General features: G+C 47.7%; 2 protein-coding genes across 4 annotated transcripts in view; both read left to right on the top strand.

The window, feature by feature from the left end:
- Positions 1-657, top strand: part of LOC144141476 (venom metalloproteinase antarease TserMP_A-like) — a 31,611-nt gene extending 30,954 nt beyond the window's left edge. Inside the window, exon 14 of the mRNA XM_077673031.1 lies at positions 567-657. Coding sequence (XP_077529157.1) covers positions 567-629 — 63 coding nt within the window. The 3' untranslated portion in view covers positions 630-657. The remainder of the gene's footprint in view (positions 1-566) is intronic.
- Positions 658-10,487: 9,830 nt separating this feature from the next.
- Positions 10,488-23,363, top strand: part of LOC144142447 (venom metalloproteinase antarease TserMP_A-like) — a 32,377-nt gene continuing 19,501 nt past the window's right edge. Inside the window, exons 1-5 of one of the 3 annotated variants that reach the window (XM_077673966.1) lie at positions 10,488-10,622; positions 11,817-11,992; positions 17,231-17,326; positions 20,213-20,339; positions 20,456-20,509. In XM_077673966.1, the coding sequence (XP_077530092.1) occupies positions 11,903-11,992; positions 17,231-17,326; positions 20,213-20,339; positions 20,456-20,509 (367 nt within the window). In that variant the 5' untranslated portion in view covers positions 10,488-10,622; positions 11,817-11,902. Of the gene's footprint in view, positions 10,623-10,642; positions 10,952-11,814; positions 11,993-17,230; positions 17,327-20,212; positions 20,340-20,455; positions 20,510-23,363 lie in introns of those variants that run through there. The other 2 variants (XM_077673964.1, XM_077673965.1) reach the window with 2 other exon arrangements.

Here is a 23,363-nt window from a genome sequence, read left to right as displayed (position 1 = left end):
TCACCCTATTACTTGCATCATGGGAGTAATGTGCATTGTGGTTAGTTGAGCGCATTTGATGAAGTAAGGACATTAACGGACCATGTCAAGTTCGAGCACAAGCTGATAATTGCTAATAAAAGGCCTGTGAATCAGAAATTTAGCAGCAAATAGGAGCAAACGGTGAAGGGAACGAGAGCCAGAGCCATACAAAACAAGGTGTATTTTTCCATGCATATATATCCCGTAGTGACCGTACAATACTGCTGAGCGTAATGCCCGGAATCGGGAAAATTAAGCGCAAAATTATGTGAACCAGTATGGCAGTCGCTACTCTTGTTCAAACAACTTTAAATGTATTCAATTGAGTTTATTCAGCTCGGGAAAAAATCCGACCCGTCGAATTTATCGCACATTCGCGTGCCCCTACTATCACTGCAGTTCCTCAATACGGTAGGTATCAGTTAAAGAGTAATTTAGTTTAGTAGTTATGTTCTCCGGTGTAATAAAATACGCACATATCTCAGTGTCTGCTCTCCAAGAAGGCTCTTGATTCATGATTCAAGAACGTCCACTTTCTTTTCTAGGTCTGCATAAACGGGGACTGCATTCAGAAGAGACACAAGTATCCTGCAATGCGTATCACGTAGCATTTACAATAAAGCGCTTATCTTTGCGTCGTTCATCGCTTTAGCGCTCGTCTTCGTAAACAAATTGACAAACTTAAGCCGGTTCAAAGTTGCATAATCTTCTGGCTGGTTTTGTCACGGCTACTTCGTCAACCGCACTACCTTTTAGTAATGGCCATTTCTTTTACTTCGGTGGTTATAATATTCAGCTTTTCTTATTTAGTAGCACAAACAACATTCGGCTTGTCATATAGCAACTCGAAGAAATGCTGGCCAACTCTAGTTTCGCCGCGATAATTCATCATGCACCCCAGATTTCCCGCAGATTTCCTGTATGTCTGTCTGTCTGTCTGTAACTCGATTCAGCCACCCGGCCAAAGTGAAATGCTTACTGCGCAATAGTCTTATATACTCACAGCCAAATGTAAATGCCTAAGCCCGGTTTATATGTTCATACTTGTCAACTTTGTTAAACAAGAACAAGGCATTACGCAAATATGGCAGGAAATTCTACATCTATGATATTCTACATCTACTGCAGAAAACCACCGGCTCCTGGCGGCATATGAAAAATCACGTGGCAACAGCAACGAAAGGTTCCACTAGTTAGGTTCCACGTTCTGCTTGGAACGCACGTGGAGCACGGCCACGCGGTTCTATAAACCTTGTAGTCGGCCGCCTCCATTCACGCGCGTCTCCGCCGTACTGCAGCGCTGGCATCGAGGAACCCCGCCAGTGGAACGCGGTAAATTCAAATCGCCTTGAGCAAACCTTTAGTGTGTTTACTTTGGGATGAGCGCGACGGAAGATGAACAGCATGAGAGGTGAGCGGGAAAGCGAAGGGGGGCATTTTCTTGGCAAATGCTTACAAAGACTATAGTCTCTTGACAACATTTCAACGAAAGGAGCAGATACGCGGCCAATTTTTTTCATGGCCATCGTAGGCCGACGGCAACCGCGTCCTAGCAACGGCGCCGAAGGCTGATCCACCGAGGCACGACGTCACTGCGCGGCCCAGACGGTAGCCAATCTAGACCTAAATTCAAACTATCCGCCGCGCCGGGGTTTGCCCTCAAAGAACGCGTGGCTCGTGGCTACCGGGCCGCTGTAGTGCCAAGCGACACATGGCAAGGAATTTTACCTCTCACCTTTGTGTGAAGCCGCCTCGCCGCGACCCCGTATACCTGGAGTCCTAAAAAACGTCAAGTTCCCCCTACCATCCTACGGCATCCGCCGGGGCCATACGCGGGCCCTCAATTCAGTGTAGCGATTCAGCCTTACAGGTGCGCTGAGAAAATGTAGAAAGAAGAGTTGTCACGAGCCTCGTTCGCGGTAAAGTCACCGCCCCGGCGACAAAAAGAAAACAGACACGAAACGCCACCACTGCGTTTCTCACGCCTCAACTAGTCTCTAACTCCTCAAGCAGTTTCTAACACCTCAACAACAACGACGCATCGCGCTATGGCCGCGATGCGTTGACTTAGGACACCACATTTTCTGCACATCCCGTTTCGAAGAAGCGCGGCTCCGCCAATGCCTACTATTCACCCACAAGCAGTCAGCTGCGCAGTTGCTCGCCAGTTGCTTAAGCCGCCGGATAACGATAACGAGGGAGCCCGTCTGCGCTCACGCACCGAAAGACTCTCACAGTAGGAGGGTCAAACAAAACACCATTTCACCAATTCAACAGTGATCCGGGCCGAACTATCCGCTCTCTGTCTCTCTCTCTGTCTCTCTCTCTCTCTCTCTCTCTCTCTCTCTCTCTCTCTCTCTCTCTCTCTCTCTCTCTCTCTCTCTCTCTCTCTCTCTCAGAACCTCCGAGCCCTAAGCCCGTAAAGCGATGTCTCCGTTCATATCCGTTTTGGATGCGTGCGGCACTCTGTGTTTTCCTTTTTTTCACACGCTCCAAGCACGCTTAACTATAAAGACCGTGGCTCCAGTGAAGCTGTGTTTTCACTACGGCTTTGTCGTCGTTTCATTCATGCACGTCACAGTGCTCAACCTGCCCGCCGCCATGGTCAGGTGCCAGGCTTCCCGGGCCCTCTCCGTTGCGACCGACGCCTCTAGCCCCAACCATGGTCGTCAACCCAAGCTTCGCGTGGGTATTGAACGCCTCGCCTTCGAACGCCTAACCTGTCCATTCCGACGAAGTCACCTCGTCGCCATAAACCATAAGAACAGTTTGTCACGCTGTCCGCTCAGGCGATGCAGCCGTGGCTGTGCCGAGGCACCGGGTGTTGGCAGTGTACCACGTTGCCGGCGCTTCTCGGCCGTGGCTCGAATTGTTTCACTTAGGTGGCAGACGCTTGCCAGGGAAGTTTGACGTCGATTTCCGCTTTCGTATGACTGTAACCATGGTGATATCAATTCTTCGTGCCAGTTGTCGGCTGTAGTGCGACGGACGATCATGCGGCCATCAAATGTTCCGGCTTTTGGCCGCGAAGACGCTGGGTTTGGGACGTTTTAAACTTTAAATTTTGAAGCAACGAAAGTTGGTTCTATCGCACGAAATGCGACCTATCAAGCTCCTCAGCACGGCTTCCCTTTGTGAGTGGGCTTTGTTGCGTGACGCAGAATGCCTGCACAAAGCAGAACATGTCTAAGCACTGGCACAAAAAATTCCCTCGCACTTCCCCGAGGGGGAGAGTGTGTAAGTGCGAATGCACGGTTGTTGATTGCGCGATTACGGTGGATATCGTGCGATTACGGTGGATATCGTGATCTTGGAGTGGAGAGGAGGCGCCCAACACCCGCAGTCACTGAGCGGAGAGAGGAGGAGGAGAGTAGCGCCCGCCGTTACGGCGAGGGCTACACGAGCGCCCTCAAGCGTCGGAATGCGGAGCGCCCGCTACGCGAGCGAGAGCTCTCCCGCCCGAAGTGGAGCGGAGGCGCCCAACACCCGCAGTCACTGAGCGGAGAGAAGAGGAGGAGAGTAGCGCGCGCCCATCTCCCCCCGTTGCTAGGGAAGACGAGGAGGAAGACGAGGAGCGCGCGCACCCGCAGCTGTTGCTATGCGGACGACGACGGCGGACGATTCAGGCTCGCTTAAGAAGTGCATTCGCACTTAAAATCGATGCCCTTCCATACTGTGAAGAAGGATGACCAGAGAACCCGGCGCAATGCAAGAAGTGCAAGAAACAAAACACGCTTGTTTATAATTTACCATTGAGCTATACGTTCTAACTAATTAATCGAACTAATCTTGGAGGGACTACAGTTTTGTGTCCCGCGTGTCTCAACTGTGCGGTCTAGAGGTTTTAAAACCCTGCACACTGCTCTGGTGCTGCAGCGGCTTGAGAATTGCGCCTCCGTGTGGTCTCCAAACCAAACCCACCTCCTTGACAAACTTGAAACGTTCAGCGCAGTGCAACACGCACCCTTCGGGCAAGCAACCTTGGTCGCCGGTAGCGCCCGCCAGCATATGAGCATCGCCTTAAAGCCCTCAAGTGACACTCTCTGCAACACCGGCATGATATTGTTACTGAGCGTCCCTCCTTGGTGAAGTGGTGTAGGACGGCTCGGAAGAGGAATTCCCGGGAAGGTCATGTGGCCAAGCGTGTAAGACGAGGAAGACGACGATAGGGGTGGCACCCGGCAGGAGCTCAAACGGTAATCTGTTGTGTCTCCGATTCTCCTCATTTGGAAATACTGTAAATATAGCCTATTCTAACCGCGTCTACCCCGAACCTCCACCAAGATGAGACGAGGTAGACGCGGTTAGAATTGGCTGTATTTACAGTATTTACAAATGAGGAGAATTCGAGACACAGCAGGTGACCGTTTCAGCTCCTGCCGGGCGCCACCCCTATCATCGTCTTCCTCGTCTCACACGTTTGGGCACACAAACACCACGGGGATTCCTCTTCGCAGCCGGCTTCACTTCACCAAGGAGGGATGCTCAGTAACGATATGTATTCCGAGTACCCCTACTGTGTATTATGCTTGATGACTCCCTTGGCAACACCTGCCTTTCATCCTCGGTCCGGCTGAGCTAGCCGATGAAACAGCCCGAGCTCCAGTACACCCGCACGATCCGTCACCGAATTTCCTTTCTGTCCCCCTGACCCTCCGGACTCCACTTCCCCAAGACCGAACTGAGTCGACACTCCTAGCACGTGCTATCGCACGCCACTGGGCCCGTTTGTGGTGCCTGTGGATCCCCACTTCCCGCTTATCCCCTTGCGCGTGGGTGTGTGCCCGTGTGAGCGTGCGTGCTAGTGCGTGGGCATTTGTTTATGCATCATTCACTCTGGGTAGCTGGCTAGCAGATGCACCAGAGTACGGGCCTCAGCCTTTCTGTCTAGCCTTGCGTGCCATCCAGGGCAAACTTTTTCGCTTATAAGGATAATAATTATTGTAAGCATTATTATTTTTATTGTTATTTTTACTTTAGGGGAGGAACACGTAGCTTTCCACTTCCACCAACGCAAACTCGAATAAGGAGGACTTCAGTCACGCCGCATCAGGCCGTGAGACGTCGACGTTGGAATCTCCACGAATCGGGAAAGAGGCGGCCGTGGTGGAGAGGAGTAGAAAGTGGAGCTGTAGCCATAGTGCGTTTGCAGTTGTCCACGCTTCACTGCGCACACACGGTGTGGGCAAGCCAGCTTTCACCGAAGGCCGCTTACCACTATCTCTTTAAAGCCTTGATGTCGTCACCTCTGAACTCACAAATGATTTGCTGGAAAAACAACAGTCTCAGGGGCAATATGAGACACCTTGTGTCAAAATATGAAGAGATTAACCTATTTGTTTCATTTTTTATGAATTTTTCCGTCTGCTGAACACAAGCCTGCGTTTCTGTTCCACGGGACTTTGAGAACGGGGGGGGGGGGCGGGGGGGAATTAGACATGTACAGCTACGCTGTAAAAAAGGAACAAGATTGCGTGCGAACTATGGCTTGTACTAGAATAATGCGAACGCTAATCGTGGAGAATATAAGAGCGGGAGCATCCTCGCAATGGGCGTGAGGAATCAAGATATCGTGCCATGGGCTCCCACCAGCCACTAGCATTCGTAGCAACGTCGCCTTTCTAACGACTGGAGAGGCTACAGCCTGTCAAAGGCAGCATGCACAGGATGTTGCCATGGGACGAGCAGTGACAGGCAAGCGCATTAGCCACTGTACGCTTAATGCATCAAATGCGAAAGCGCTGTGGGTTTCGCTGTGTTTGGCCCAACATTGTCCAACATGGTCATGTCCAACATGGTCGTCAGCGGATACGAAGAGGAAGACGCTCTTTGTATTTATTTTATCCTGAATTAAAGATGGAAGTGTGGTCACCGACCTTTGATGTAAATAAAATAACCATACAATTCGAGGATCCTGCGCAGAATTGCTTTGATTTGGGAGGCTTATCCTACCCGTGAATTCCTTATGTCTAAATTCCCGATTCGAAAGGGAGTAAGACAGGGAGATACCATCTCGCCAAAACTACTCACAGCATGTCTCGAGGGGGTGTTTAGAAAGCTTGACTGGGCAAACATAGGGTTAAGGATAAACGTGGAATACTTGAGCCATTCGAGGTTTGCGGGCGACGTAGTCTTGCTGAGTGAGACTGCAGAACACATGCAAAGAATGCTTGAGCAACTACAATCAGAAAGCACAGCCGCGGGGCTAAAAATAAATATGAATAAATATCAAGCAATAAGGAATAAGCATGCCATAAACGTCCTCATCATCCTAGGAAACAAAGCACTATAGGAAGTAAAAGAATACAAATACCTTGGACAAATGGTTAGTGCTGACCCCTACCACGTGAGAGAAATCCGGCGCAGAATAGGTATGGGTTGGGGAGCACTCGGCAAGCACTCCCAAATAATGAAAAGTAAGCTACCTGTCACTCAAAAGTACTATCTACTGCCAGTGAACACTGCCGGTCATGACATACGGAGCTGAAATTTGGCGCCTTACTAAACAACTAGAAGGCAAACTTAGGTCGGCTCAATGGGCCATGGAACGAATCATGTTAACAGTAACACTCAGAGACAGGAAACGAGCTACCTGTATAAGAGAAACAAACTAGAGTAGAAGATATAATAGTTGAAATAAAGAAATAAAATAAGGTTGATCCCTCTTTCATAGGAATCTGGACAACAAGAAAGTTAAATGTGCCTCCACCGGCGCAGTTGAATGCTTATTGTGCATCGATGCGAACCTGCACACCGCTATTTATATATCATCAGTATGTTATCCTTAGACACATCAACATTAGATTACACGTGCCGGAGCATTCCGTAAATCCGTGTGAAACTACAGGCGCTCGCAAACTGTCCGAACGAATCCGAACTGATTGTCAGCGAATCGTTTGGTGAATTCACGGTCCGCTGCGGCGTGAAGAGCGCGATTTGCGGATCGGCAGCTGTTTCGTGTGTGTGCTTGAAGACCTAAATCCTGCTCGCGGATCGCTTCGGTAAAGTTGTGACCACTATGGCCGTGCTCCGTGGCGTGTACGGCAGACGGTTGAGTTGCGAAGAGCTCAGCTTGTGGAACGCAAGAGGCAGAGTTCGCGGCCCGCATCAGCAGCGCCAACTATCGGCGCTCATTAGCGTCACAGCGCACTACTTCCTTCACCTGCCCTAGACGACAGCCCCATCTCAATAGAGATTCTTATAGGAAAAGATATAAGGCGCGTTCGTATAGCTTGTGGAATATCGTGGGGTTCCTAGGGGCAACCTAGCGGGTACTCCAGCGTAGGCCACCACGCTAGCTCCCGGCATGTCAACCACGGGGACTCCCGCACCTACGGTCGCCCAGCGAGGTTCGCCGATGCGAGAACACAATATACAGTAGTGCTGAAGCACAGCCGTTTATTTGGAAACTTACAAAGCATGCCAGCACAAAGCTCGACGGCGTTCACGAATCACGCCATCCTGGTCGTGATTGCGAACAGGAAGAGGCCGGCTCACGGCGCGCGACAAACAACAGTTCCCACCGGATATGCAGGTTCGCCGCACCGCCGCGCTGTCCAGCCTATGCTGTCGGGCCTCCGAAACCTCACCTCCGATCAGACTCCCCGTCTCTCTTCCGCGCGCACATGCACGCGCGCCACTGCCGCGCGGACCGGTGGTGCCATCCATCGGGGGGCGTCGACGAACCACCTCAGCGCCGGACCGGTTTCAGCGCAACGCGTCTCTCCCCGAAGCGCGCGCCGGCTCGGGATCGCGGGCCGCGGTTCTTCACGATTCCCACAAGCTGAACCGGCGTGAGTCATAGCCCAGTTGGCAGAGCGTCTCACACCTCCCGTTGTGGCCAGAGTGATGATGGGCTCGAAACCTAGCACCACCGCGTCAGTGGAACTTTTTCTAGCGATGTCATTTCCGTGACGGATATGACGTCGGTGAGGTCTTGTTGTACCCCGGAATAAAACACGAAATCGACTTGGGCTGACCATGTAGTGAGACGAATCGACAACCGGTGGACAATTCGGGTAACGGAGTCGATTCCAAGAGATGGGTCTAGAAGAAGGGGACGGCCATTAATCCGATGGCAGTAAGAAATAAAGAAATCCCAGTAAACAGTGGACTCGAGCAGTGCAGGATAGAAGAAGTTGGAGGTCAATGGGAGAAGCCTTCGTCCTGTAGTGGACCTAAGTAGGCTGCTGATGGTGTATGTGCCGAATCAGCTGTAACAGAGACCGTCTTGTTCACACGCCTCGTTTCATGCACATTTTTCATTTTGTGTGACTAGATGATGCGGTGGCGCGCATACACCCTGTCTCGGCATTTTGGAACACAGCAGGTGCGACCATGCGCTCAAAATGACAGTTAATTTTGTGTAAATCGCCTATAGACGCTTCTGTGTGTACCAGGCTTAAAAATGTACAACTGGGTCTTCTTGTCTGCCTTGCCTATGTCTAATAGTGAAATTATAGTGTCATAATTAGGGACACCATTTTGTTACCCGAAATTAATGAAGTATGATTGCGTTAACTGATAGTTTCTGCATAACGCATGAACGACTGGTAGCAAATTTAGGAAGCTCCTGTATTGAAAGACAAAATTTTCAGCTGATGAGGTTCGCCCAAGCACTGAAAACTACGTGAACTCGGAAGCAATGCGTCAGAGACTTAGAGATGCGGATACTCTTAAAGCAAGTAAGTCCGTGACTACCCCACCGAAATCCGAAAGAAAAGCACTTTGTGGGAATCGTGAAGAACCGCGACCCGCGATCCCGAGCTGGTGCGCGCGAGGAGAGACGTACCGCGCTGAAAAGGTCCGTCGCTCGGTTGGTTCGTCGGCTCCCACGAGAGGTGGCATTACCGGTCCGTGCGCAGCATAGGTGCTCTAGCTGCGCGAACATGAGCACGTGGAAGACGGGGAGAGTCAGTTCGCAGTTCCGGGCTGGGTGGCATCGGCGGAACAGCGCGGCGGTGACGGCGGACATGTATCTGAGGACACATGTCCGCTGTTGTTTGTCGCGCGCCGTGAGTGCCTGCCTCCCGTTCGCGATCACAACGAGTACGACGTGACTCGTGAACGCCGTCTAACTTTGTGCTCATATGCTTTGGGAGTTTCCAAATAAACGGCTGTGCTTCGGCACTATACTGTGTTCTCGTATCGGTAAACCCTTCTGGGCCGTCGTAGGTGAGGGGGCCCATTTGGTTGACACGCCGGGAGCTAGCGTGGTGACCTACGCCGGAGGACTGGCTAGGCCGGCCCGAAGAACCCCATGACATTCCACAACTTGCAAATAATATTTAAGAAGTAAAATAAGTAATTGTTTTCATCGTTTCTTGGTACGCACTCTGAAACCTATGGTTAAATTAACGAACTTATGAAACCTATAGTTTAATTAGTTTAACCTTCAATAGGAGCCCACTCATTCAGTTTTGACAAATGCTCATTTAAACGTAGACTTTTTGGATTTCTGACTGTCTCAACAGTTGAGAACAGTTCTCCGGCTCAGGAGTCCAAAACCGCCAGACGAGAAAAAAAAACGAGTAGGTACTTCTTGATACTTGTCGTCGTCACCTTCCGCATCGAAGGCTCAGTTGTCCGAAATAAGTCACCGATGGCTAACAACTGCTGTCCAACAATTGCCGAGAGGCCAATCTTCACCGGAGTTTTCCTCTTTCTCTTGATGAAGAACTGCATCGCTAGCAGTTTTGAACGCTGCCTCTAGCGGGAACACTTAACACTAAGTGGCGTTCAAAATAAAGCAATAATTAGTGCAACGGCAAGCACATCATGCAGTATACATACTCTCTATTAAATTGATTCATTTCTCTCAACATTGCCATTACTGCACTGGCAGTGATTCTAACGAGTCAGGCATTATGTGGCCTCAACGCTGAAGCTGGGACAGACAGCTCGACGAACACGAAAAATTCCAAAGATTTTCTGGGAGAAAGTTATGCAGTAATTTAAGTCATCCATCAGCAAAATTCAATGTTCTCTAGCGAAAAACTATCCTCGGCGATCACATGAAGGTCGCACAGAATTGCAAGGTGCATCGTGCAAAACACCTGAACGTGTTCGAAAAAAGTGTTGGAGTAGGCTTTCTGCCGCAGGTTTTCACTGTTCGAGAATACCTCTTGGCCCCAATAGTCTGTAGCAAAGTTTGTGCGAATTACCATCAGCAGCTGATGCCAGTTTTTTTGGTAGGCTCACTGCGAACAGAGTGCGCTGTGTAGGGTAACATCTGTAGCGTTGTGCGATGCTAATGCACTTTTTGGGTGCTCCGTGGTGAATATAAACAAGTGACATTTTCCCAGGCGCCATTGCTGAACATCGCTCCATGTAAAAGTCACTGCTTTAAAGTTCAGAGTTAATCCAAACGTTTACCTATGCCTGATATTGTCCTGACCGCTACATATTGACCTCCATATAAAAAGAGAAGCCTTGGCATCACATGCATCAGAATGCACCTAAACGTGGCCTAGGGCTTATTTCCTGCGAAAAACCTACGCAGCATCGCACGTGTCAGACAGCCAATTAAGTTAATAACATTGGCGCGCTAAATTGTTTGATACTCGTATCTTAGTCCACTCTGAAGCTGCATAAAAGTTAAGGTAAAACAAGATACTATTGTGAACTTACAGCAACATATCTGAGAGGTTCCTTCACCTTAACGACGACTTTTGAGACTAGTTTTGTTGCTCGCGGAAAATAACACCACACCACAATATCGAAAAAACAAAATTTTAAAATGTTTTCGTGGCCAGTGGCTAAGGCATAGGTTTATTTCAACTTACACACTATTCTGGAGCCGTATGAACGAATGACGGGTCACCGCTGTGCAGGATATTGCTACGCTTCTGCACAGTATGGATTTAATGAAAAAAGCTCTGATTATTACGACATTCTTGGTGACAGTCGCAAGATTTCTACGACCAGCGCACTGCAAGTATCAATTTTCAGATGCATCTGTTTAAGCCAAACCGTACCAAATCTCTACCAGCCACAACATCCTAGAATTCCGAATTCCTCTAGCGGTCACTTTAATCAAATGTTGTATCGCACATGTAAATCATTTTCGTCTGCTTGAAACTGAACACTTTCAACGGCTAGGTATTGCAGGCTTAAACAACAACGGCGAGCATACAAAACTATACGTTTGTTCTAGCAATGCCGTTAAAGGGACAGGCTATCGATTTCCGTGGAGTACGTGTTCTCTAGCTCTTATAAAAGCCAGCGTTTTTACGTGCGATAACAACAAAGAATTTTTAAGGAGATTGACAAGAATAATTTTAATTTGGCACTGAACATTCTGAAGTCGGTAAGGCGACGCCATGTTGTATTTAAACGTGACACTACCGTGCGTAAGCACACAGCTCCATCAGTTTTAACACCGGATTCAAAAACCGCATAAAGAAATAGCAGACTTTGTTTTGCTATTGTTTTCGCTGGAGTCAAGCTTTCAATACCTTTTTTCGCATCACATAGAGTTCAGGATTGTTGCCTCGAAGCTCAGTGTCACGGTTGCCAGCATTCGTTTTGGCAGCCTAGTAAGGTAAATTTAAAAATTTCAGCTTTCGAACATTCTAAGGCCCTATCACAAACATGCATCGCTTCGAGAGTGTTATAAGTGATGGCCTGTCATTTGGGATAGAGACCATATACTCTTCAAAAAACGGTTGTCTATCCCGTTAAGAAAACATGCATTCAGAATCAACGAAAAATTTTCACCTTTACTGAGCTGAGTAGTTCACGCTAAAAACGAAATGCTACAGGTCTCCAATAAACCCTTGCTCTTTCCCTCACAGCATTGGAAAGCCCCAACATTGTTTATCCACAACTGTTCAGGAGTCGCGCTGAGAATGGAAGGACAATATTGCGGGTTACGGATACGATGACCCTAAGCCTGGCAAAAAGCACCGTCTTACACCCAGACTTCTTTCTTCGGACCTACCGGGCTGGGACTGTACCACAGCACACGTTCGTAAGTATTCTTTCTGTTTCTTTACTGCTCTTTCGCTTTTTTAAAACAATGTTACATGAGAAAAGTGGCGCTGTATTTCTGATAAGAAAATTTATTCGCTTCAAGTGTATCCACCCATTTTCGTAACATCTGAGAATCAGTACCCCGTCTGATAGTTCCCAGTTTTGGGGGAATTTCTCCGCGTACTTCTTAATGCAAAAATTTGTGCGCAGCTTGAACTGGAATCTTCTCGATCGTGGTGCACAGCTGCTGAGTCCCAGGTAGTGATCGCGTGTTCAGCGAACGCCCAACGGCACGCAATACTCTGTGACTATCTTGGAACGCGTCGCCGCCGCCGAGCATGTTATTGTAAAACGTGCTTGAACCTCCAAGCAAATGTCACATGGTTCGGATAAGCCACAAAACGAGGAGGACACGAAGCCCATCCACAGGTTGCCTCACTTGTTGTTCAGCACTCACTCCTGGGTGCTGCCGTCCGCTGAGGCAGCACTCACTCGTGAATTCTCTTGACGGCAGCGATGGTAAACCTCGGCGTCGACGGCGCAAACTGCTTCTCAGGAATGGACCGCGAACTCCGTCCCAGGAAAGGGACGCACATCATCGTGGAGAGCACGACGGCACGCGCTGCTATGGCGTCATATGGCAGCGCGTCGCCACCGCCCAGCATGTCTCACTGCCTCCCCCAGCCACTTTCGCCATGCGTCGCCGCTTAGGAGCGTCTCGTGCAGGCACAGCATACTGGCCTCCCCCACGCAATTTTGCCACACTTTCCTCCGCCGTTTTCTTTCTGTGTTCGTTCACTTGGTCAGGACGTTGATGCCGATGTCAAACCACTAGAGCGGCCGCCAAAGTGCTGGACACTAAAAGAGAGGAAACATTTCGGACGTTCCTTTCACATGAAGCACCTGCCTTTGGTGAAGACTAGTCATACACTCTTTAAAAAAACAATTATGTGTTACTCGGTCTCGTTTCTTTTTCCTCTGAATATTTTAGTTATTTGTGAGCAAGGATTCAAGAAATAAGTTTCCTTGCCATTTTTTTTATGTAAAGTATACTGAACCAATACTGAACCGACGTGTTATATATAAGCCGCAGTCAACAACAGCCGTGAAAGTAGATCTGCTACTGGCTTCCAAAATGCATGTTGCTGCACAATGTTGCGCTGTCAAAGCACTATAAAAGAGCAGCGCAAAATTTTGAAATGTTGCCTAAGAAGTTATGTAGCACCCCAAGCGCCTATTACGCGGCTCTCGTACGTGGCAACAGACGGTAAGGGTGGGCATGCAGTTTGAAAAATAATAGTACCTGTCATCTATGCGTCGAAAATCTGAAGCAAGTTATGTGAAGCTCGTGGCAAAAAATGTTTTATAGGCAACAAGCATTATCTGTCCCAATAGCGTGATGCCGAATGTGGATGCTCCCTCTACATGCGTAAGCAGAATGGTGGTGCCGGTATGCCTGCAGACGTAAACTGTGGGTTATCATGCATTGAAGACCCGCTTTCTTCAAAATGAGACAAATAGACGATCAACGAAGTCAAGCATTTTTACATGATTAAGCCAATGATGCACACTTTGGATGTCTTCAGCACAGCCACTGCATTTTTCCCTGCCATGTGCGCTTACGTAGGTGCGTTACAATGGCAGCAGCACCGCAAGCCCATTCAGGAGGATGACAAAACGCAGGACCAAAAAACATGCTTTTGTGTCCGTCAGTCTTCAAGCTTTATAATTGGATTCTATAGTGCCCGTACATTTTGTAAAACAGCGTAGTACCTTTGATGGGCGCGGTCTGCGTACTGTTAAGCATGCATGCTACCTTCCCGGTGGAAAGGAATCGAGAGAATAGAATATTCCTCTGTCAGTGACGGTGAACCAACTACTTCGTTCGTCGTGTGTTTATTGACGTCAGTATTGCTCGCGCTCCAAAGAAGCATAAAGCCGTAAACTTTAGCCGTTGATCTGGCAAGTCTAAAAGTAAATCTAAGTAAAATGTTCACATTAGAGGTCATGAGCGAACTCCAAAGTGCGCAGATCCGTGTCTTCTGCCGTCAACCTATAACAACGTTTAACGACATTTCAGCGGCTTTGGTCATTTTTGGAAGACGCTCGTTTCACCCGCAAGCGAAATGGTAACCGTTAATGCGTAGAACAGCCTCTTTCACCCACTTGACAGCAGGGTATATTAGGCTTTGCTACTTTTCTGAGGGAACTTCTTGCGATTATAGGCATTTTTGACGGTAACCGGAATCGCTTTGCAGCCCGGGGTATGCATCGCAATTCGCACCGATGCCCTTCAAGCAGTTCGCTTGCTTCTTTTAGTCAGTCGTAGCCCCTAAATGTTCACCGACTCAAGAGATTCAGGTTAAATGGGTTCCGCGTTACCTACTGACAGCCCACGTCAAGGCAGGCGTAGCAGCCCGGCTAGCAGCCTCCGTTCTACCCCCGAATTACCCGGTACAGTTTGATGATGCCACTGTCCTGCTGACGGCGTGCAGCAGGTTTTGGATGACGGCGTGTACCTGCTGCGTCTCACGAAGTTATCGCCGCATCAGCGAATGCCCAAAGGCGGGCGATATACTCTGGCGTTGTCTTGTAGCCCGTCGCCGGGGGAAACATGTGTCGTCCCATTCGTCCTACTTTCATCCTCCGCTTTCCCGCTCGCTCTATCCTCGGTGGCCTCTTCCTTCTCTCGGCTATCTGGTAGCGCGTACCCCCGGAGAGCATGTATGGCGACGTATCGGTGTACCACCCTCCTCCTCCCACTTTCGCAATACTTCCCTCCTACGCTTTCGTTCTATCGCGTTGCCGTTGGTGTCTCCTAGAACCACTAGATCAGGTTTCAGAGCATCGCCACTCTTTTCTGTCATTGTTGTATGCCGCGGACAGCGGCCATTGGTCGAGCCGCGTCACGTGACATTTGTTTACCCTGGGAATACCCATGGGCGCTGACATTTTGGTGTCTCTGTGTTGCCGCGCGCGCGCTCTTCGATAAGTCGTGATTTTCGGAGCGCAGTGCGCCTGTATGACACGTTGAGAGTTAGTTTTCAAGCCCCCAGACAGAGTAGCGATACCATGCTGCTCTATACAGGGCTGTTTCAACCGGCGGGTTTGCATCGCTTCCCGCTGGGAAAGAACGACAGTGGCCCAGCGTGACCTATAGCCACTTGAAAAGCGTAGCTTAATTAGTGGCTCTAGCATAACCTAGAGCCACTAAGGAAGCTGCGCTAGCGTGACCGACCCTGACCCTATCGCACCGACGCGCTGACTAAATCTTCGAATAGTAAAACACAGCTCTCGTGGTTGCGAAGCGGGACCCGTACCAATTCCGCCCGTCAATGTCAGCCGCAATAGGATGCATAAAACTGGCCACCGTGCCGTCAGGCACCAAAATGGCTGCTGCCGTGCGTCAGTCTCGTTACTCTTAAGGGTAGCTCATTTTGATTTTGATTTGATTTGATTTTTATTTTTGCGCGAAAAAAAACAACAAACAAATCACTTTCGCGCAAAGGGAGCCGGGAAAAAAGCCGTAAGAAACGGCTTGACGAGCCCCAGCCCCCCGGTGCAACAGGCGGCAAGTGGCATTGGGAATATTAACAAAAATCAACACAAAAATGAGACTGAACAAGCAAGCAGCCAAATGCAAACAAGTAAAATGCACACAAAACAGAGACCGAACAAGCAAGCAGCCAGATGAAAACAAGTAAAATGCACATAAAACAGCCCTTGTGTCCCCTTCGTTCGCCCGGTTACGAGGACGGCGGCGCCGTGAAACCGCAGGAGCGGACGCTTAAGTGCTGCGCACTAGAACACAATTTTCGCTTTGATAGAGTCTATTTGTACATTAAAAACACCGCAGTTACCCTAGTAGTGGTGCAGGAGAGAGAGCATCTTTGTGTCTGCACAAGACTTTACGCTTATGAGAAAAACCGAAATATAAACGGTGGTGCCGAAGTGCCGTCTGGCGGTACTACAAGCACATCCGTAAAGCGACGTCCACCGGTGTTTCGTAAAAAGGGCCGCGTCTGGCATGACATTGCCCTCCCTGATGTAACCTGAGGTAACATGTGATGACATAACCTAAAGAACAGAAAGCAAGCATTTAAAAAACCAAAAACTAACCCAGACCATAAAAACTATTAATGAAACTGAAGATAAACAATACAAAAGCAAGAGCCGGACTCGAACCAGCGTCATTGGTACCCGGAAGCTAAGATGGAGCTTCTGCACAGCAACTGCAAGATGCTCCGTCCTGTGCCAGCGTAGCCCTAAAGGAACAGACAACCAATTTTTGTCGCGTATATGTTCTCTAGCTCATATGAAAGCCAGCATTTTATATAGCCCGGTAACCACAAGCAATTTCTAACCAACTTCGGGGAAATAATTTCAATTTGCCAGCAAACCTCCTGAAATCGGAAGGGTGGCGGTTCGTAGTGTCGAAACTTGACACTACAATATGTGTCCCTATCACGTGGCCTGCAAACCTAGCAGCTACTGTAACTGCTGAAACGTTTATTTAAGTATTGAAAACCTTTCAATACAAGTATTTGTACAATGTTAAATTGCATATGTATTTCTAAACATTATTTTGAAAATTTTAAAAACGCGCCGCCCACCTGCCGCCCACCGTCGCTGGGGTGCTCTCAGTGTGGCTAACTGAGCCTCCATGCCCAGAATCAACGGCAGCCCACTGCAGGGAAAAGGCCTTTCCATTAGATCTCCAATAACCCCGGTCCTGTACTAACTGCGCCCAACTTATCCCCGCAAACTTTTTGATCTCATCTTCCCATCTAACTTTCTGCGGCCCCCGCACCATGCTTGCCTTCTCTAGGGATCCACTCTGTTACCCTTAATGACCAACGGTCACCTTGCTTTCGCATTACATGCCCCGCTCACGCCCATTTCTTCTTCTAATTTCTTCTAATTAAGGTAGACAACATGAGGCAGAGATAATTAGAAGGATAATTGGAGTGCGTTCGGCAGTCATTCTCAGGTAATGAATGTCAGCCTACCATTGTCCCTTACGAGGAAAGTGACAGCTGCATCTTACCGGTACTCGCCTATGGGGCAGAAGCTTGGTGGCTCACTAAAACGGTTCAACTTAAATTGAGGTTGACTCAACCGTTTTTGTACAAATGGTTTTTTTTAAATAATACGATGAAGTGAACTTGTGTGTGATTGCCAATAACATATACCTCGCACTTGCTAAAACTATTCCATAAAACGGTTTCTTTCCCAGTTCAATACCGATGTCCTCGAGGAGGAATTGTACCATGACGAGAAAGCCATTGCTTCTTTGCTAGTTTCGGAGCGGGAAGGAGGTGCCTTAAGAGTGGTTCGTATGCTCTTTTGTCTGCAACTTGTACTGAAGAAGTTTGCTTCCAGAAAACCAAATATACTAACTCGTTGACTCGAAATCATCAGCATGCTTACCGCATTGTAAGCGTAGCCTGAAGGGAGGGGGAGGTGGAGGAGGAGAAAAGCGAACGGAAAGGCCGAGACGTTATCTAGGCTTAGAGCCCGGATTGGTACTCGTCACCGGGGAAGGGGTATTCAGGGGATGAAAGAGAGGGAAGGCGAAAAAGAGGAGATGCATATCTGACATCTAAAAATGAGAGCTTGTTCAGCATCTTCATCTTGTCAGCAGGTTTTACGCCAATGTTTTTTTTTTTCATACGAAGTTGCGAATAAGGCGACGCATTCAGTGGAGTGGCTAATAAACCGTGACAACATTGCATGCGCCGAGAACAGGGGCACTGATTTTGCCCAAGTACAGTGTCTGCCCTTCTTCTTTTGTTACCAGAAAACGATCATCTTTGCTTTTTCCGCAACTGGCCGTGTGCAAACTGAGTTTTAAAGGACAGGTGTAAAAAAATTCTTGATTAGGCTATAGCGCAATGTCAGGCTTTCTACTGTCACAAAAATGGTTGACAGGAAAGTTCGCAGCACACGTACGCTACAAGGGGCAGACTTGCTACAGCCGATTAAGTGGTAAAAAACCCAAAGTTAGGGTCCCCTTAGGATGGTGTAAGGTTCTCGCACGACCACTTTAAAGTGAACCTAACCAAACTGTGCGGGTGCAGTTCGTTAGGAATCTCAGAAGAATTGCTACTCTTGAAGAAAACAGCACCGCACTGGCTTAAAGCTATCGTCGAAACATGCTGCCAAGGGTACGTTCTTCCGTGGCAAGTTCACGTGCATAGGATGTCATAGTAAAGGTCGCAGCTGTAGATGCACTAGCACTGGTGGTATAGTGGTCGTAATGCTGTTGCTTTAGTGGCGGCAGCAGTAGTAGCAGTAGTAGTAGTAGTAGCACGTCTGTAATATTAGTTGTTGCAGCGAAGGTTATAACAGTAGTAGTAGCAGCAAAACTAGTAATAAAAGCGATAGCAATAGCACGTGTAGTAGTTGTAGTACTGGTTGTAGTTGTGGCCGTAATGACGAAAGAGTAGGCGCAATTGTACTGACTGCTAGCACTGGCCGTAGGGATCATAATTGAAATACAAGCTTACGTTGATCTGGGTCAAGTGGAAGCTAAACTTTTCATTGTTTTTTTTTACGAAATACTTCCTAATTTTAGAAAATGTGACAGTAGTGAAGAATCCAGGCTAATATTTCGAACGAAGGAAGGTTGAAGACTTCGTCATTTACTGATTAACTTGTGAATAAGTTTAACTGCATTCCCCGTAAAAGAAAACCTAACACAGGTTCAACTTATACCAGTGTTTACATTACAAAAAAAACATGGTCGACATTTAATGCATCTTCTTAGTCGAAATGGTCCACTTTAATATCTTCTCAAGCTGATTTTATCGAAATCGAACCTAACACAGGTTCAACTTATACCAGTGTTTACATTACAAAATAAACATGGTCGACATTTAATGCATCTTCTTAGTCAAAATGGTCCACTTCAATATATTCTCAAGCTGATTTTATCGAAATCGAATACAGAAGACCGAGAACAATGCCTCAAAAAGACGCCGCCATTGCTTCTGTTACTGGCGTATGACCGATGATTAGAGTGTGTTCGCGTTGGTCGCGTGCAACATGCTCAATGTCTTGAGAGTACGTGAGTTGCGTGGCATTGTGGTTGGCTCGGCTTTTTAAAAGATTGCTTCGGCGGCTTTTATACTCATTCAGAAAACTCGTGAGAGGGCTGGCCGCTTCTGCCTTCAAAGAATAAGGTGATCACGCTACGTCGATATCCCACTCTAATTTAGAGCGAACACTTTCCGGTTTCGGGCCATTTCTTCCTTGGCTGCTTTTGTTCATTCACGTAGTTTTCTAGCTTTCAATGAATGTTGATTACGCCAGTGGGAATAAAAATACCTAACAATGGCGCAGTGCATTGCTCAGATGCCACTAGAAAGTAAGAAGAGTATTGCTTATACAAAAAGCATCCGTCTGCGTGAGATTGATAGCATACTTGGTTTGGGCGGCCATTAGGTTGGCCCACCAAAATAACCTACTGAGGGGTACTTGACGGATTTTTGTTAAAAATCAGTCAAAACGTTTTACTTACAAATATTTAGTATTTTGACTTTGGTTTCCCCTTACGCTGATCGTTTGGTGTGTGCGTGATTTCACCAAGGGGTGTGGGAGCAAGATTATTACTCGAAGGACGTCAAGCGCGTGCCCTCTTTTTCCCCATCCCCCATATTTTGTCTACGTGGCCACTTTCTAAAGCATTCGAAATAATCATTACTGTGGCATCCGTCGACCCCCAAGGACGAGACTAGAGCTTCAAGATAGGAGAAGAGCGGCCGTAAAGGTCTACATTTAATGGAACGTCGAACGGAAAGGTGAAGAGGAAGAAGCTATGCGGGCGCTCGTGAAGCGCGATCCCTGATGATGATGATGCCAATCAAGGGAGACTGGCCTCAGTTTGTAAAGATGGTTCGCAGCCACAGGCCAATGGCTGTCGATGGCGATGGAGCTGTGTACCAACGCTTCAGAAGATTCTATAATTACTATTTTTAATGGAGATTGTCGGAAACAATGCGTAGATTTCATTCGGGGACTTGTGTTTCAGTCTACTAGTTTGGTGGTTTTGTCGACAAGTTATGGCCTACATCTTATGGCGTGAAGAAATGCGCACATCATTTGGGTAGACTTCCACGTTAGCGTGAATCATGCACAAGCAAACCTGTTGAAACCTTGTGCCGCTGTAGTCATTCCGCACACTTTCGTGGAATTAAAACTCTCTGTCGTGCTGCAGGAAGGCCTATTGGGCCCCAACCTAAGAATAAAACCCCTGAAGTCAAGTCAGCGAGCTCTCAATGGACCTATTCCTCACGTGATGGAGGTGATTGAAGAGGGCAACCACGATGATCCCTTGCGATATGGTAAGATAAGTTGTTACGTATGTTTCCTCCCCCGGAAGAAAATACAACATTTATTTGATAATGGTCCAACTTTTTTCTTTGTCACCAAGTAACCATCTCGGTGTCATGATTTACAGGCGCTGTTCCTACAGAAAGAAACATCACGTTGTCGGCTCGCCAGGATCCACGTAGTAAGTAATATAATGTTTTATTCTTTTACACCTCGCTCAAAATGACCGCATTGTTCAATGTTTACAAATGGTCATTGAAAGAAGTTATGGGTGAGAACATTTAACCATGGATGCTGTTATACCACGGAAATTTTCTTCGAAAGTCAGTTTGTGATTCGATACACATTGTTATATAGCGTGCGGACAGAATAGAAGAAATGTTTCATTAAAAACACTATTTTAACACGAACGTGTTTTATTCCCGGATACACAAAGATTTCTCTGACGTTATATGCGTCACGGAAGTGACGCCAGTGCAACCAAGCAAGTGGCCTGTAAAGGGTGCAGCCCTGCACACAGGGTCTTCTTGCGGGGAAGCAACCTTTAGTACCAAAGAGAGGAATGTGGAAAGGAGTAATGGTTCCGGGTCTCACGTTTGCGAATGCTGTACTCTGCTTAAAATCAGACGTTCTATCACGCCTTGAAGTAAACCAGAGAACGGTAGGACGTCTGGCCTTAGGCGCGCATGGAAAAACAACTAACGAAGCAGTTCAGGGAGATATGGGCTGGGCGTCGTTTGAAGTTAGAGAAGCTCAGAGTAAAATATGCCTTGAGATGAGGTTGAGGGCAATGGATCAACGAAGGTGGGCAGCTAAGGTTTTTAGGTACCTATACTTGAAAAGCGTGGACACGCAGTGGTTAAGAAAGACTAGAAGGCTAACGATGAAATACGGAAAGAACAGTGGGGAATCCAAAACAGCCAAGGTAACCAAAAAAGAGGCAAGGCAGATTGAAACGAATAAATGGAGGGAAAAAATGGAAGCCAAAACGTCGTTAGAGATGTACAGGGCTGAGAAGATGAACATCAGAAAGGAAAATTTCTACGATGATTCCCAGGGCAGTGCTTTGCTTTTTGAGGCTAGAGCAGGTTGCCTGCGAACTAAGAGTTTTGTGGGGAAGTATTCACAAAATGATGGGGTATGCGTGGTCTGCGGAAAAGAAACAGAAACTATGCGGCACATCGTGCTAGAATGTGAGGGTATCCATCCAAATCTACATGAAGGGAATATTGGGCTGTCAGAAGCCCTAGGATTTAAGGGTATCACAGAGGAAGTTAACTTCAAGGCTGTCGAGGGGACGAAAAGATGATTAGAATGCTGGTGGACGAAAAGCAGAGAGGGGAATATTGCTTAGGACAGTTACCACTTGTAACAGAAAAAAAAAAGTATTTTGTGCCTAATAAGCTTTTTGTGACTGCCCTAAGCAGCGCTAGTATTGAACCAAAAGTGTAAAACATAGGTATATTAGTCTTTTTTGGTAAGATGACATGTCATCACCCCGATACAAAGGGGAAACCAATAGAAATCATCATCAGTACGTTATACTTGGGGTTGTTCGTTTTCGGGTTTTATATTTTTACACGAAAGTGTTTTATGCCGCCATACCTCAAGATTACACTGACGTCATATCGGTCACGTAAATGACGCCAGTACACCTTTGCCGAAGCCACCCGTCAGCAGGACGTCGCTCGCCAAGCACACCCACAAGACAGCCGCCTACCCGGAAATCATGCTCAGCTGCAGATCTCGCTGCACGTTTCACTTTCGTGTTTTACTGATTCTTGTGAAAGAGGAATCAACCACAGTTTTTTGTACGTCAACCTAAAGAGTGAACAATTCCTTACAATGACTTTCCACGAAATAGCCGCCAGATTTTAAAATCGTCCCAGCTCGGCTATTCACGACAATGGTGATCGTATGCGTGTTTGCTTATTAAGGCTGTATTCGTCGAAGCAGTTCTTACAGCCAATGATTTTTAAAATGTGTTAGAACTCCATCATTTTAACAAGTTACGCAGTTTACTAACTTGGCAAGTTAAACCGAAAACTAAATTGAATAACAGATCTAGTTAAGAGGCCCCATAAAAGGCGAAAACCCAGAAAAATGCGCCGAGCCACGCCTGTCAGTAATAAACAGTGCCGTGAGGCTGCCTTATGGCTGCTACGTGAGACTTCAGCGTTTCAATGACATCAGCGGCACGAGCGTAGTTGCTATAGTGACATATTCGGTCTTTCAGGAAAATGCCATATTGCGAGCAATTTTTCTTTCCGACTACAGCGTTGCGGCCATGTTGGGATGTAAACGTGGACTGCTCCCATTTCGCCCGCCCACATAGCTTAAGGGGCTCCTCTTAACAAGGCAAGGGTTACTTCTTGCGCCCCTCTGTTAGGGTTACGGGCGACCAATGCGAGGCGGTCTGTGGGTCACGTGGGGAGTGACGCTGGTGCCCCGCGGGGCGGACTCGCTCGTGAGGACGCGCGCGCCGTGGGGTAGCCCGAAAGATACGGCTGGAGCGCCCGACTCGGGTACGATGCAGGCAGGATTGCCAGTTCCTCAGAAAGAAATCGCCGGGAAATCACCAAAAGTAGCCGCGAAAGTCACCACCTTAAAGTGAATGCTTGAAAAGGAGCCAGAAAAGTGGCCTGTCTCAGCAAGGTGCTGCACTAAGAAGCTTTCGATTACCTTCGCGGAGAAAAGGAAGAAATTCCGAGAGAAAAAAACTGTATTATATATTTTGTTCTATTGGGATCATAACAGATTTTTGCTACTGTCTGCAAAGAATTTAAAATATGCAGATTTAGGTAAAGTATTCGAAGAAGTTTAATGATAGAAAGGGTGTTCCCTGCACACTATGTTTTACCACTTTCGCTGCACCTTTATATTCCCGTGCCAATTACCATTGCCATACACACTTCCATAAGACCTCAAGCTCCCACAAACTACTGAAGCATTACACTTTAAACCGATTGCTCTGTATGAAGGCTTTGACGCTACTCATACGACATCACGTGCGCCATATGAACAGGGACAAGGCA

Source organism: Haemaphysalis longicornis, unplaced genomic scaffold (assembly GCF_048455015.1).
Source record: "Haemaphysalis longicornis isolate Haplotype H1 unplaced genomic scaffold, Haemaphysalis longicornis Haplotype H1 scaffold_6, whole genome shotgun sequence".
NCBI lineage: Eukaryota > Metazoa > Arthropoda > Arachnida > Ixodida > Ixodidae > Haemaphysalis > Haemaphysalis longicornis.
The sequence above is the reverse complement of the archived record's forward strand: the minus strand, read 5'-3'. Positions and strand labels throughout refer to the sequence as shown.